The sequence below is a fragment of the Pan paniscus genome, chromosome X (genome assembly GCF_029289425.2).
Source record: "Pan paniscus chromosome X, NHGRI_mPanPan1-v2.0_pri, whole genome shotgun sequence".
Lineage (NCBI taxonomy): Eukaryota > Metazoa > Chordata > Mammalia > Primates > Hominidae > Pan > Pan paniscus.
In genome coordinates, this window is record NC_073272.2 from 39,422,896 (window position 1) to 39,436,121 (window position 13,226).

Genomic DNA, 13,226 nt, shown 5'->3' on the forward strand with positions numbered 1-13,226 from the left:
ACATGAAAAAATGCCCATCATCACTGGCCATCAGAGAAATGCAAATCAAAACGACAATGAGATACCATCTCACACCAGTTAGAATGGTGATCATTAAAAAGTCAGGAAACAACAGGTGCTGGAGAGGATGTGGAGAAATAGGAACACTTTTACACTGTTGGTGGGACTGTAAACTAGTTCAACCATTGTGGAAGTCAGTGTGGCGATTCCTCAGGGATCTAGAACTAGAAATAGCATTTGACCCAGCAATCCCATTACTGGATATATAACCAGAGGTTTATAAATCATGCTGCTATAAAGACACATGCACACGTATGTTTATTGCGGCACTATTCACAATAGCAAAGACTTGGAACCAACTCAAATGTCCAGCAATGATAGACTGGATTAAGAAAATGTGGCACATATACACCATGGAATACTATGCAGCTATAAAAAAGGATGAGTTCGTGTCCTTTGTAGGGACGTGGATGAAGCTGGAAACCATCATTCTCAGCAAACTATAGCAAGGACAAAAAACCAAACACCGCATGTTCTCACTCATAGGTGGGAACTGAACAATGAGAACACATGGACACAGGAAGGGGAACATCACACTCTGGGGACTGTTGTGGAGTGGGGGGAGCGGGGAGGGATAGCATTAGGAGATATACCTAATGTTAAATGACGAGTTAATGGGTGCAGCACACCAACATGGCACATGTATACATATGTAACTAACCTGCACCTTGTGCACATGTAACCTAAAACTTAAAGTATAATAAAAAAAATGTGGACCACTGGGCAATCACTGGGCAGTCATAAAGATAAAATAACATATATACATGAAAGTGTTATGCATAATGTAAAAAGCTTATAGAAAAAATAATCATTTCTCAGGTATGAAGCTACATTTTAATAACCTGAAAATATTTTAAGTAATACATTCATTATCCATATATTTTCAAAGACAAGAATGATGTTATTGATTATGGTAATATGAAGGTTACCTCAGATTGTTACCACTTTCAACCTGCTCACAATGTAAATTCTGTTATCAATAACTAATAATAGAAAAGAACATATTATTATATATTCCTGTTAAACTTTTCAAATATAGTACACGTAACTCTGTGAACAAATCTTCCCTCTAGGGCGTTCCCTAGAAAGTCCTCGATTTAGCTAGCAGGGTTTGCAAGTTTGCATTTTCTCTAACAATTCTTAATCAATCACCATCATCATCATGGTCATATCAATTGCTAAACATGTCCTGTGACTATGTGATAGTCCAGGCATCAATCTAAAATCTAAAAAGATTTGTGCTTTACAATCCACAGTGAAAGAATAAACAAGGCAATGCTTTAAATAGAGTTTTTTTAAAATCAATCTTTTCTTTATATCAACTTGGATATAATTAGGCAAAAATTGGGAAAATATGTGTCATATCTAATATCAGTTTCTCACAGTGCCAAATTAATTAACTAGAATAATGGTGATTAAACTCTATAGACTACTTGATTATTGCAGAGGAATATAATTTTTAATTTAAGCTTTCAAGAATAAATCTTAGACTGCAAAATCAGGGAATTTTCTGGATTTGGGTCTACTTCTCTTCTCTCATTTTTTTCTCAACCAGAGATGTTTGGGATTTCAATCACAAGCGTGAGGATATTGGACATTACTGCATAATGGGTATGGTGAGTACTTCCTTATGTTCACCACAGTCTAGTTTGCTACTAACAGCTTAGGAGAGAATGAAAGCCAATGAGGGTGGGAGAAGATAAACTGTTAGCTAATGCATACAGATTCAGTTTTCTTCATCTCCATGTCTAGTCAATGCCTTTCAACTAATACCTGTTACTCTTTCATCAAACTTTCTGCCTGCCTTTCTAAGAGCAGTGCACATTACATTTTACTTAGCCAGTGTTCTCAAAAGGGAAGTTAGTAACTTTCTGTAAAAGAAAGACTTTACTCTTCATTGCAACTGATCTCTCTCTCTCCCACTGTAAAACTGATTGAGGTGCTTAAGGTTCTCAAGAAATTGCTACTCATAGCCCTGTGATTACTTTTATAAAGGCGGGGGGGAGGGGAAATCAGTAGAATGGAATGGTTGATTACTCAGGGAAAAGATTCTTTCTTTTTTGAATTTTCTTCTCAAATTATGGAGGGAAGGAAAGGGAGTGGGAAAATGTTCAAGAAATAAGTTTATGTGAAACTGGGAATGTTATTTCCTGGTATATGCAGATTAATGATCCCTTTGTCATTGCCTCCCCAGCAGAGCACAGGCTTCAGGAGGCAGGTGGAAAAGTATGAGAAAGACTTGAAAATTTAAGTGGGATAAAGGAAGATGATCCAATAGGCAGAGAAAGAGAACAGTGGGGATAAGTACAGAGGAAAAGACTGATGAGTTCCAAGAGCTTATGGCGAAGCAGTCATCTTTGTAGAGGAGTTTGAGAGTGGCAGAGATGAGGAGAGAAAGTGGATTTTTAAATATGTTTTATTTTTCTTTGGGTATAAAGGCCTCATTTCTTTGATTACATGAAAAAAATAAGTACAGATATGAGTAACTTTTTTGTTTCAGTCAAAAAACAGAAACCACTGTATTTCAACAGGGGGAATTTCATACCAGGAAATTTGTTACATGGATTATGGAAAAGTAGAGAATCCCAACATGGGGTGCAGAGGCAACATAATATAAAGATGAACAACTACAGGAAGTGGTTACCACCCTAGGGGTTAGAGGGAAACTAGGAGGTGGTGGTGTAACTTGAGTTCAGAAGCCAGGGCCACCTGGCGGAATCTTGAGCTACAGTGGTGATGGCTAGGACTAGCTCATGCCACAGGGGGAGAGGCTGACTGGTGAAAGTTGGAGCCTCAGTGCAGATGCAGCCCCTTCATGGATGCCACTTAAAGCAGAAAGCTCAGGGAAGAAACACTATGGCTTATCTCCTGCTATCCATTCTCCAATTCAGCTAAACATACTAGAAGCCAGAGGGCCAAGGAGCCTGGCAATACAATTTTCTCTGAAACACAGTAGAGCAAGGAAAGTGGGGAATAGACCTGAGAGCAAGAGGCAAATAATTGGCACATGTTTTAATTGTCTAAGTGTGTTTCTTTGAATTCATCTCTGTGTGGAACAGAACCACGAGACTAACTTCTCTTTATGTGGTTTACACATGGTCTAAGAGCCATAGCATTCTAAAAAGTACCTTTCCTTGAATATTAAGAAGTGAAAAACACTACTACTTTGCTAATTATCATAATTACAGAAGCTTCCCAAGTAGTTCATAGACAACAATCAAAAGAGTACTTATGTCTTTTTTTTCCTTCTTTTGTTCCCTTTCACTCCTCCCATTTCTTTTTTTTTACCTCCATATTAGCTATAACTGCTGTACAACTACCCTTGTGCAATTAGTCAATATTGATCTCATAATGGGGTTACTATCCTACCTTCCTGTCTCTTTCATGTCTTGAAGAGTGGGTACCAACAAGGGAAATGATGCTACATTTAGCTTTTGGCATCTACCATATCTGACATATCTTTGTGCTGACCCTGTTTACTCACTTAGCATATAGGATGTCATGTTTGCCTGGAAACATGATTGCCATCTAAACATTTTGGTATATTTCTTGTATTTTGTCATGTTTTCATTTCCTATAGTTGTATGTGGAGTGATTTAATGTAGGGTTTTTAGTGTAGGCATAGTAAGGCTTTTTTCTAGTATCTTGGTCAAAAGTATAACCAAATTTCTTGGGTTTCAAATCCCAACTCTACTATTTGCTAGTTATGTGAACTTGGCCAAGTAACTGAACTGCTCTGGAACTCAGTTTCCTTATCTGTAAATATAATCATAATAATAGAATCTGCTTTACAGTGGTTGAGTTGTGAGGATCAAATGAATTGATGTGTGTGTGTTTGCATGTGTGTCTATATGTGTAATACACACATATATGCAGTCATATCACTTAACTATGGGGGATTTGTTCTGAGAAATGTATCCTTAGGTGATTTTGTTGTTGTGTGAAAATCATAGAGTGTATTTACACAAACCTGATGGTATAGTCTACTACACGCCTAGGCTACATGGTATAGCCTATGGCTGCTAGGCTACAAACCTTATCGTTTTTTATTGTACTGAATACTGTCAGAAATTCTAACACAATGGTATCTAACCATAGTTAACCATAGAAAATAGACAATAAAAATAAAGTATAAAAGATTTAAAATGGTACACCTGTATAAGGCATTTACCATGAGTAGAGCTTGGAGAACTAGAAGTTACTCTATGTGTCAGTGAGTGAGTGGTGAATGGATAGGAAGGCCTAGAACATTTTTGTACACTCCTATAGATTTTATGAACACTGTACACTTAGGCTATACTAAATATGCAAAACATTTTGTTTTTTCAATAATGAAATAAATTTAGCTTACTGTAACTTTTTATTTATAAACTTTTGCTTTTTTAATTTCTTGACTCTTTTGTAATAACCCTAAGCTTAAAACAAAAAAAATTTTACAGCTGTACAAAAATGTTTTAATATCCATATTCTAGAAGCTTTATTCTGTTTTTAAATTTTTTATTTTTATTTTTTACCTTTAAAACATTTTTGTTAAAAGCTAAGACACAAACATACACATTAGCCTAGGCCCACACAAAGTCAGGATCATTAGTATCACTGTCTTCCACCTCCACATTTTGTCCCACTGGACAGTCTTCAAGGGCACTAACATGCATGAAGCTGTCATCTATGACAGCAATGCATTCTTCTGGAATACATTCTGAAGGACCTGCCTGAGATTCTTTTACAGTTAACTTTTTTATAAGTAGGAGTATACTCTAAAATAATGATTAAAAGTATAGTCTAGTAAATAAATGAACCAGTAACATAGTCATCTATTTTTACTATCAAGTACTATGTAATGTACATAATTGTATGTGCTATACTTTTACAACTGGCAGCTCAGTAGGTTTGTTTACACCAGCATTGCCACAAACACATGAGTAATGTGTTATGCTACAATGTCACTAGATGGTAGGAATTTTTCAGCACACACACACAAGTATATATATATATATTATATTATATATTATATTATATATTATATTATATATATGTGTATATATATATATATATAGAGAGAGAGAGAGAGAGAGATGGAGTCTTGCTCTGTCACCCAGGCTGGAGTGCAATGACACAATCTCGGCTCACTGCAACCTGACTCCCAGGTTCAAGTGATTCTCCTGCCTCAGCCTCCTGAGTAGCTGGGACTACAGGTGCCCACCACCATGCCCAGCTAATTTTTGTATTTTTAGTAGAGACGGGGTTTCACCATGTTGGCCAGATTGGTCCCAAACTCCTGACCTTAAGTGATCCACCCCCCTCAGCCTCTCAAAGTGCTGGGATTACAGGCGTGAGCCACCGTGCCTGGCCAACACCATTATAATCTTATGGGACCACTGTCATACATGTGGTTCATCATTGGCCAAAGCATCTGTATTTATATATGTATGTTTCAAATTATATATATCTATATATATATATATGATAGCTATACATGAACATACACACACACATATATAGACATATATAGCACATAAAATTGGCACATATTAAGCATCTTGTAAATATCAACCATTACAATTGTTACTACTTTTCTCAGCAAGGCTATGAATGCTGTTCCAGCCTGTCAAAATCACACCTGTTTAATGTGTTTTACCCAGCAAGAAGTCATGTCTAGTTGAGTGGCTTAAAAATTGTGATCAAATAGCTGGTTAGTTAAAAAGTTATTTCACTGTGTAAAATACATCCCTTAAAATGCACTGTTATTTATCTCTTAGTTGTAGAAATTGGTTTCATTTTCCACTATGTTTAATTGTGACTGGATCATTATAGACCCTTTTTTTGTAGTTGTTGAGGTTTAAAGATTTAAGTTTGTTATGGATGCAAGCTTTTCAGTTGACCAATGATTATTAGCCAATTTCTGATAAAAGAAAAGGAAACCGATTGCCCCAGGGCTGCTGTTTTCATTTCCTCATTGGAAGAAGAAGCATAGTATAGAAGAAAGGCAAACACAACACATTCAACCTCTGCCACCATGGGGAACTGGGCTGTGAATGAGGGGCTCTCCATTTTTGTCATTGTAAGTACCAACAAGAGATAAGTTATAAATTCTCTGACTTCTCGGGGTTATCTTGGAACTAAAATAGACCAAAGCTTTTTTGTTCATTTGAGGAATTGTGTTGAAACTGATTTACCATGTGAACCTATATCTATCTGTAAACAGACTGAGTCCATTCTTCCAAATTCCTTAATGGAAAGAACATATCTGGGGGCTCACTTCTAGCTTACTTCTGAATTCCTAGGAGGAATAAATTAGCCAGCATTTCGCAGAAGGAGTAGAAAATATTTCATGCTAATGATCTCTGATTCTGAGTTGTTTAGTAATGTTTACTCAGACGCACATGTCTATGTGTTTATACTACTTTAAAAATGACAAATTGAAATTTTATACCATTTTCTAAATAAAAAATATAAGATTGACTCATGTATGGGAAGTAGGCCTTTATTTCAGTAATTACACTAAATATAATAAAACTTCTCAAATTTATTTTCAAAAGCAAGTACCTTCTTTTTTCAGAGATCTAAACGAGTTATTTACAAGGTTTATAAAAATTCAAAAGAACAGAATTGAAATAAGTCATCTAGATTCATAAATATGTAGTATGTATATTTATATATAATTGTATATATATATAAATCAATATAATCTATCTGGAGAAACTATGTAAGTAAAGATATAGCTAATTTACAAGTGGACAGAATGATTTCTGTACTTTTTAAAACAAAGAAAATCAACTATTCTCTTAAAATGGTGTTATCAGCAAAGCAATAATGGACAAATTGGGTAGATAGAAATACGATTTTTAAATAGCCTTTCTAAATAACCAATAGAAGCATTACACAGATGTTAAAAAGTACAATTATGAATGGAATATGAATGGAGCTTTTGTAAAAATTTATCATGAAAAATAATGAGTCTTTGAGTTTTAAATATAGAAAGCAACTAGCGGCACAAATAAAAACAACAAATATTTTGTTATAAAAAATGTTTATGCCAAACCAACATTCTACTGCAACAGAGAATTCTTCCGAGTATTCGAAGCTGTAAACTTAACTTCTTATCACCATTTTTAAGGGCAAATAATTTCTATAGAAAGTAAGTTCAAATTAAACTTTTAGCTCTCGCCGCAATTTTTCCCAGGAAATGACCTCCTTCTAAATTATATACTCATGCACTTGAAAGTGAAAACACAGCTTGGAAAGTCAGAGTAAAGAAAGAATGACAAGATCAGGAAATTGGGAAGTTGCTTTAGCACCTTTTTCTTTGTAAAGAGAGAATATTATCAAGTGTCTAGGGCATATAATAGCTTCAAAGCATAGTTGAGAAAAGATCACTGTGGAGCTGAAGGTAGAGAACTGGGTAGTGTGACCACTTGATCCAGTCAGTGCTTAGGATAAAATGAACTGTCATGATCTAGAAAGCTGTTTTTGTTGTAAATCCCAAGCCCCTCACTATGCTCAATATTCTCTCCTTGAAGCATTAGGTAAAACTAATCAAGGAAAACGGAAGGCTTGACATTTTAGCTGATGAGAATTCACTAGCTAGATTACTGTGTGGTAGAGGGAGGTGATTAGCACCTGTGAGAACAGAACGCAGTGTCATACTGGTGGAGGGAAAGCAATAGTAATATGTTCCCTTCCTTTCTCATTTTAAGTAGAGTGGCCTGCTATCAGCTACCTATCCAAGGTTAAGCAAAAGAGAGGGGGAAAAAAAGGGAGTGGGGTAATGTAAGACTGATAATTTGGTATACTGGCCAAATCATAAAACAATCATGGGGAACAACACAGGGTGGAGAGGTTTTAATTATAGACAAGTGTAGTGACACTGTTGAGGAAAGAGCTGGCTCTAAGCTGGTTATATCCAGCTTTGTCACTACCTTTGTCAAAGTTGGACTTGGGGAAGTCCTGACCCTTATCTGACTCCAGTCTTGTGTGGAATCTACTGTGGAAATGCGGAAACTTCATGCAATTATTTCTGTTTGTGCAGCTGGTTTGGCTGGGGTTGAACGTCTTCCTCTTTGTCTGGTATTACCGGGTTTATGATATTCCACCTAAGTTCTTTTACACAAGAAAACTTCTTGGGGTAAGTATAAATTCCATCCCATGCAATATTGGCTGGTTCACATTTCTCATCAGACATTCTTGTTCATCTTCCTGTTAGCATTTTAAATAAATATTCTGACCAACCCAAACAGTACCATTAGCCTCACTCCCTCCATTGCAACTTCCTGGGCAACAGTCACTTAAAGCCTTCCAGTCTGGGACCAACAAAAGTGGGGCAGAGGGGCCCAGTGGCATCCTTCCCCAACCAAGAACCATGTGCCATTGTTTAGCTTAAAGGAGAAATCTAATACTCACTCTGAAATGGAAGGGCAGGTTGGAGCAATCCATCCAGGAGTGACACATGTGGGACAAGTGGGACTTTCCATATTTTCTAAGTCATCTAATTCCTACTACTTTTTTGCATGAAGAGCTCTGCTCCTAATCACATGTTATGAAATGATCTTCAGAAAATAAACCTCTCTCTACATATAGAGACTCGAGGAACTTGCTCAAGGGCCACATCTGTTGACTAGGCCAGTAGAGTGAAGGCCCTTCAGTTTCCTTGGGTCCTTTAGTATTCTGAGTTTCCTTGAACTGTCAGGCCTCTTGCCTCCAGAAGACATCTGTTACATCATGCTGAAACTATGAATTAATTGCTTAATATTAATTATTATAAGTATTATAAATCATAAATAAATAATTTTAGCATATAATTATGCTAGATCATTATAATTGTTGTTAGCTTATTCACATTGATGCTTTCTTCCGCCAAAATATGCAACTTCTTTAGACATTACAAATATAATAATTATAATGCCAAAGCATTATACCATACCAATTTAAGATACTGTTAAGATCAATTTAAGTGCTAAGAAAATATTTAAAATCTTTAAAAGTCTTGATACTTAACTCTAGTTAATGATATGCACCTTAAGTGTTAAAGTGAAAGTGAACTGTTGTCTGTAACTTACTTTGAAATGCATCAAAAATTAGATGAGCTGATGGATGGATACAGGAATGGATAGATAGAATGTGATAAAGCAAGCATAAAAGGTATAATCTGGGAGATGAATAAACAGGTATTTATTGTAAATTTCCTTCAACTTGTCTTTATGTTTGAACATTTTAATAATAAAATGTTGAATTAGGGCAAAAGGTCAATTTCAGATGAAAACAAAGGGTCCTAGCTAGCCCTAAAGGAAAACCGTTGGCTCTGAAGGACCTTCCTGTACAGATCACTTGGTGTCTCTGGTGTGTGGCCTCATGCTAAGAACCTTGGGGAGGTGGGGACAGGGCATATTCTGTGCTCAAAAAAGTCACTCTGCTCCCTTTCCCGCCTCTTCTAGTCAGCACTGGCACTGGCCAGGGCCCCTGCAGCCTGCCTGAATTTCAACTGCATGCTGATTCTCTTGCCAGTCTGTCGAAATCTGCTGTCCTTCCTCAGGGGTTCCAGTGCGGTAAGAGAAAATGTTTTACTAAGTTCCTCTAATTTTCAAAGGCCATCAAGCAAAATGCCCTTTTTTAGGTAAAAACAAATGAATGATTTGGGAGGATTCCAGCTTCTGTAGAATACTCATGAGCCAAGCCATTATCTAGTATATTTCTGTGCTATTTGGGGATGGAGCTCCCTAAGACAACTATTTGGAAAACAAATTTTGAAAAAACACACAAAACCACCTATACCTCAACAATAGCAATGAAGTAGCACACACGTACACGTTTACACACACACACACATATATATATGATAGATATGCATATATACAGAGCTTTAGGAAGTTGACATGTGATATCTGGGAGTTAATCTTTCAGTGTCATTCAAAAAAATTTAAGTCAGAGGAAATATCTTCTGTGGATAATATCTCAAGGAGATGGAGTCAATGGACAGAGTCACACTATAATGAATGTAACCAAGAAGTGTTGGCTTCATGGAACTGGGGAGCATAGAGCTTTCTAAATGTCCAGAATTCCTTTGACTCTCACTTCAACAATTTAGTAAGCCACTAAATGTACTGTGCTAGAAGGGGGAAAAAATAAGTAGGAAGAATCTCTGTAACCCATAAAATGGTATACAAATTTCTTACTAGTATTATTGTACAAAGATGACAAACAAGGAACTTAAAATCTACAAGTGTACTCAAATAAATATTATACAAAGCAAAATATGATGGGTCCCACAAAGCTTTACAAATAAAATACTATGGGGAAGCAAGAGAGAAGTTGTGTCAGGTGGGGCAGAGAATGAAGAAGGGCATTTTAGAGAAGGTGACATTAGAGATGAGTATATAAAAATAAGCTTCTAAGAGGTGTAAAGGAGAGAGAAAGGCATTCTATGTGGAGAAGATGGCATGGACAGAAGCACAGGAAATAGTGAGGAAATCGTATTCTTGAAGGCCAAGAATTGGCATAGCCTTGGCTTCTCTTTGTATTATTATTATAAATATTTTTTTGCCACCTGTGACCACACCAAAGAGGGTAGCTGGGAAAAAGTAGGGATTGGTGTCCTGGTGGGACCAATTCCGTGGTTCATTAATGACTAGTAGCTTCTGGGTTTTTTAAAAAAAATAAAAGGTATAGTAAGCTTTTTGAAAAAAATACTTATTAAGTAGAGATCATTTATGGAGGAGAGCAGAAAGCAAACTACTTTTGTGGGAATGTAGGGATTGTACAGGGCAGATGCCTGACATAAGGCTGGAGAAAAGAGGTAGGATTTTACTGGTAAACTAGAACTGCATATGTATAGTTGAGGAGTTCATGCTTAATTTGGCAATTACAGAATATTTGAAGGAGGCAGTGAACTAAACTGTAATAACAAGCATAACTTGCCTTGAACTCTGCCTCATTTTTCCTAGTTACACTAAATTCATGCTGATCCAGAGAATTTTTTTCTTTAAGAACATATAACATTCAATTTACTAATATAGGACTAGAGGCTATAATTTAGCTTTTATTTTATGACTTAACTATTTACAAAATACCATTTCATCTTAAACCAACTGCCAAAATTGGGCTCTCACAAATCTAAAGTAGAAGTTGGCAGAAATAACTGTTACACCTTCGCTTCCTCAGAAAAAGAAGAAGAATGTTGATAACCAATTTAAGATGTTCCAGAAAGAGTCGTGATATCTTCCTCTGAAAAATTCTGTGATGAGGTTCCTTTCCTTAAGCCATAAATTCTATGCTACGCAATGTTGTCTTGCAAACTGAGAGCTAACCAAAACCAAAAACTAACAACAGTACTTGGTATTAAACATTGATTACAAGGATTTCCAAAAAATCTTCCAAATTTAAGAAATCACAGAGGTAAAATTACACTCAATTGAAAGTTTTATTAATGAGCCACCTATTGTAAAGTATAACGTTTAATATATCGTAAGTGCCCAGTGAACATTTGCTAAATGAAGCCCATGCACTATAGCTTATTTTTGAGTTGGGTTCTCTATCACCCAGGCTGGAGTGCAGTGGTACGATCATAGCTCACTGCAGCCTGGAACTCCTGGGCTCAAGTGATCATCCCTCCTTGACTTCCATACATATGGGGATTACAGGCATGAGTCACCTGCCTGGCGAGTTCCTTATTTCTAAGGAGACACAATTAATTTTTATTCTCCCTACCCCCATTAGAATAGTTTCTATTTAGAGGAAGTAAAGCCTGAGAAACAGGCAATGTTTTCACCAAGATGGCCTGTTAAGAAATCTTGGTTACTCCACAAGTCCAAATTTCACTGCCGGTGAGCACCATGTCCCATGAGCAGCACATGTTGTAATGCCAGCTTTTATGCCTCCTGTGACCCAGGAGGGAAGATCTGCATGAGAGTCTCTAAAGACAGGGATGAAATGAGACTGCCCTTCAAATTGCAGAGAAGCTTGGCTGTATAACTACATAGATCTTTATATAAAAGAATATGTTTTAAAACTATCAGCAAGCAACCTTCTTTTATAGATCAAGCATGTACTTTCTTCTGGGATTCCTAACCTGAAATGTGAACTTTTCTAATAAAACATCTTCTGTGATTGTGATTAAAATGAGTGAGTGTGCTGTAACTAATGTTGGAAATCATATAGCTGCCACTCATTGAAGCTTAATGGAATTCACCGCATGAAATCTGCACATCAAACCAGTAAAGTGGGAACAAAATTAAATGGAAGTGTTGGCATTCAAACCCAGGTCATTGTGTCCCCAGAGCCCATTCACTTTAAATCATGCTGCCAAAACTTCTTGAAATTGTGCTGTTGCAGTATTATGATCTTAGAAAGCCATTATATATATGAGTGTTTGAGCATGCCAAGTAACCTAGACTAGAAATGACAAGGATGTTATAAATACAAGGACTCAATAGTAGGACACTATATAAGCAAAATAACCACGAACTTGCATTCAGTTTCTAGAGGTCTCAATCATTGAAACTTTGCTTTGTAATCCTTCTGGTTACCTAGAGAAAGAAAGCCCCAGGGTTGCCCACCCCACCACTCCAGGAAAGGTAGGGGTAAAGGCTCTCAGACTGCTTTGTTGAGAAAAATGGAGAATGGGTGAAGCTCAGCATACAAAAATCTCTGAGGAAGCCTTAAAAACCCCCAACTTGCCATGCAGAAACTAATTTCTGTCTGGATGGCAGTCCTAGTCTTAAGATCAGAAAGAAACAGGAAGGTGAGAGGGTGAGGTTTTATCTGTTACCTTATATAGTCTGGGAGTCAGAGGCACTCACTGTGCCTCTATCTTTAATCACGTGGTCTAGCACTAGTCTCTTGGGCTTTCTGTCTCATAGTTTTTTTTTTTTAGTTGAAAAACAGGTCAACTAACAAATGTAAGAAGGCATATGTTGGTCTAAAAGTATATTAATTGTTTAAGTCTGTCAATTAGTGAGTTGTCAGTCAATAAATATTTGTTGAGTGCCATTTATGTGCTAAGCACTGGGGACATGTGGTAAGTAAAGATTAAGTTATAGATAGGCCATGAGCTTAAGGAGCTTAGAGTGTTAACAGGAGAGACAGAGAATAAATATGGAATTTCCAAATTATAAACAGTGCTATGCAAATAAGGTAGTGTTATTCATATTTATCAGATATTCTACTGCCAGCAG

The 13,226-nt window shown here is 36.6% G+C and overlaps 1 protein-coding gene across 3 annotated transcripts in view; it reads left to right on the forward strand.

The window, feature by feature from the left end:
* The first annotated feature begins 1,652 nt into the window (after window positions 1-1,652).
* Window positions 1,653-13,226, forward strand: part of LOC100982531 (cytochrome b-245 heavy chain) — a 41,327-nt gene continuing 29,753 nt past the window's right edge. The window contains exons 1-3 of one of the 3 annotated variants that reach the window (XM_063601720.1): window positions 1,653-1,676; window positions 8,090-8,185; window positions 9,492-9,602. In XM_063601720.1, the coding sequence (XP_063457790.1) occupies window positions 1,668-1,676; window positions 8,090-8,185; window positions 9,492-9,602 (216 nt within the window). In that variant the 5' untranslated portion in view covers window positions 1,653-1,667. Of the gene's footprint in view, window positions 1,677-5,997; window positions 6,122-8,089; window positions 8,186-9,491; window positions 9,603-13,226 lie in introns of those variants that run through there. The other 2 variants (XM_003815393.3, XM_014343408.4) reach the window with 2 other exon arrangements.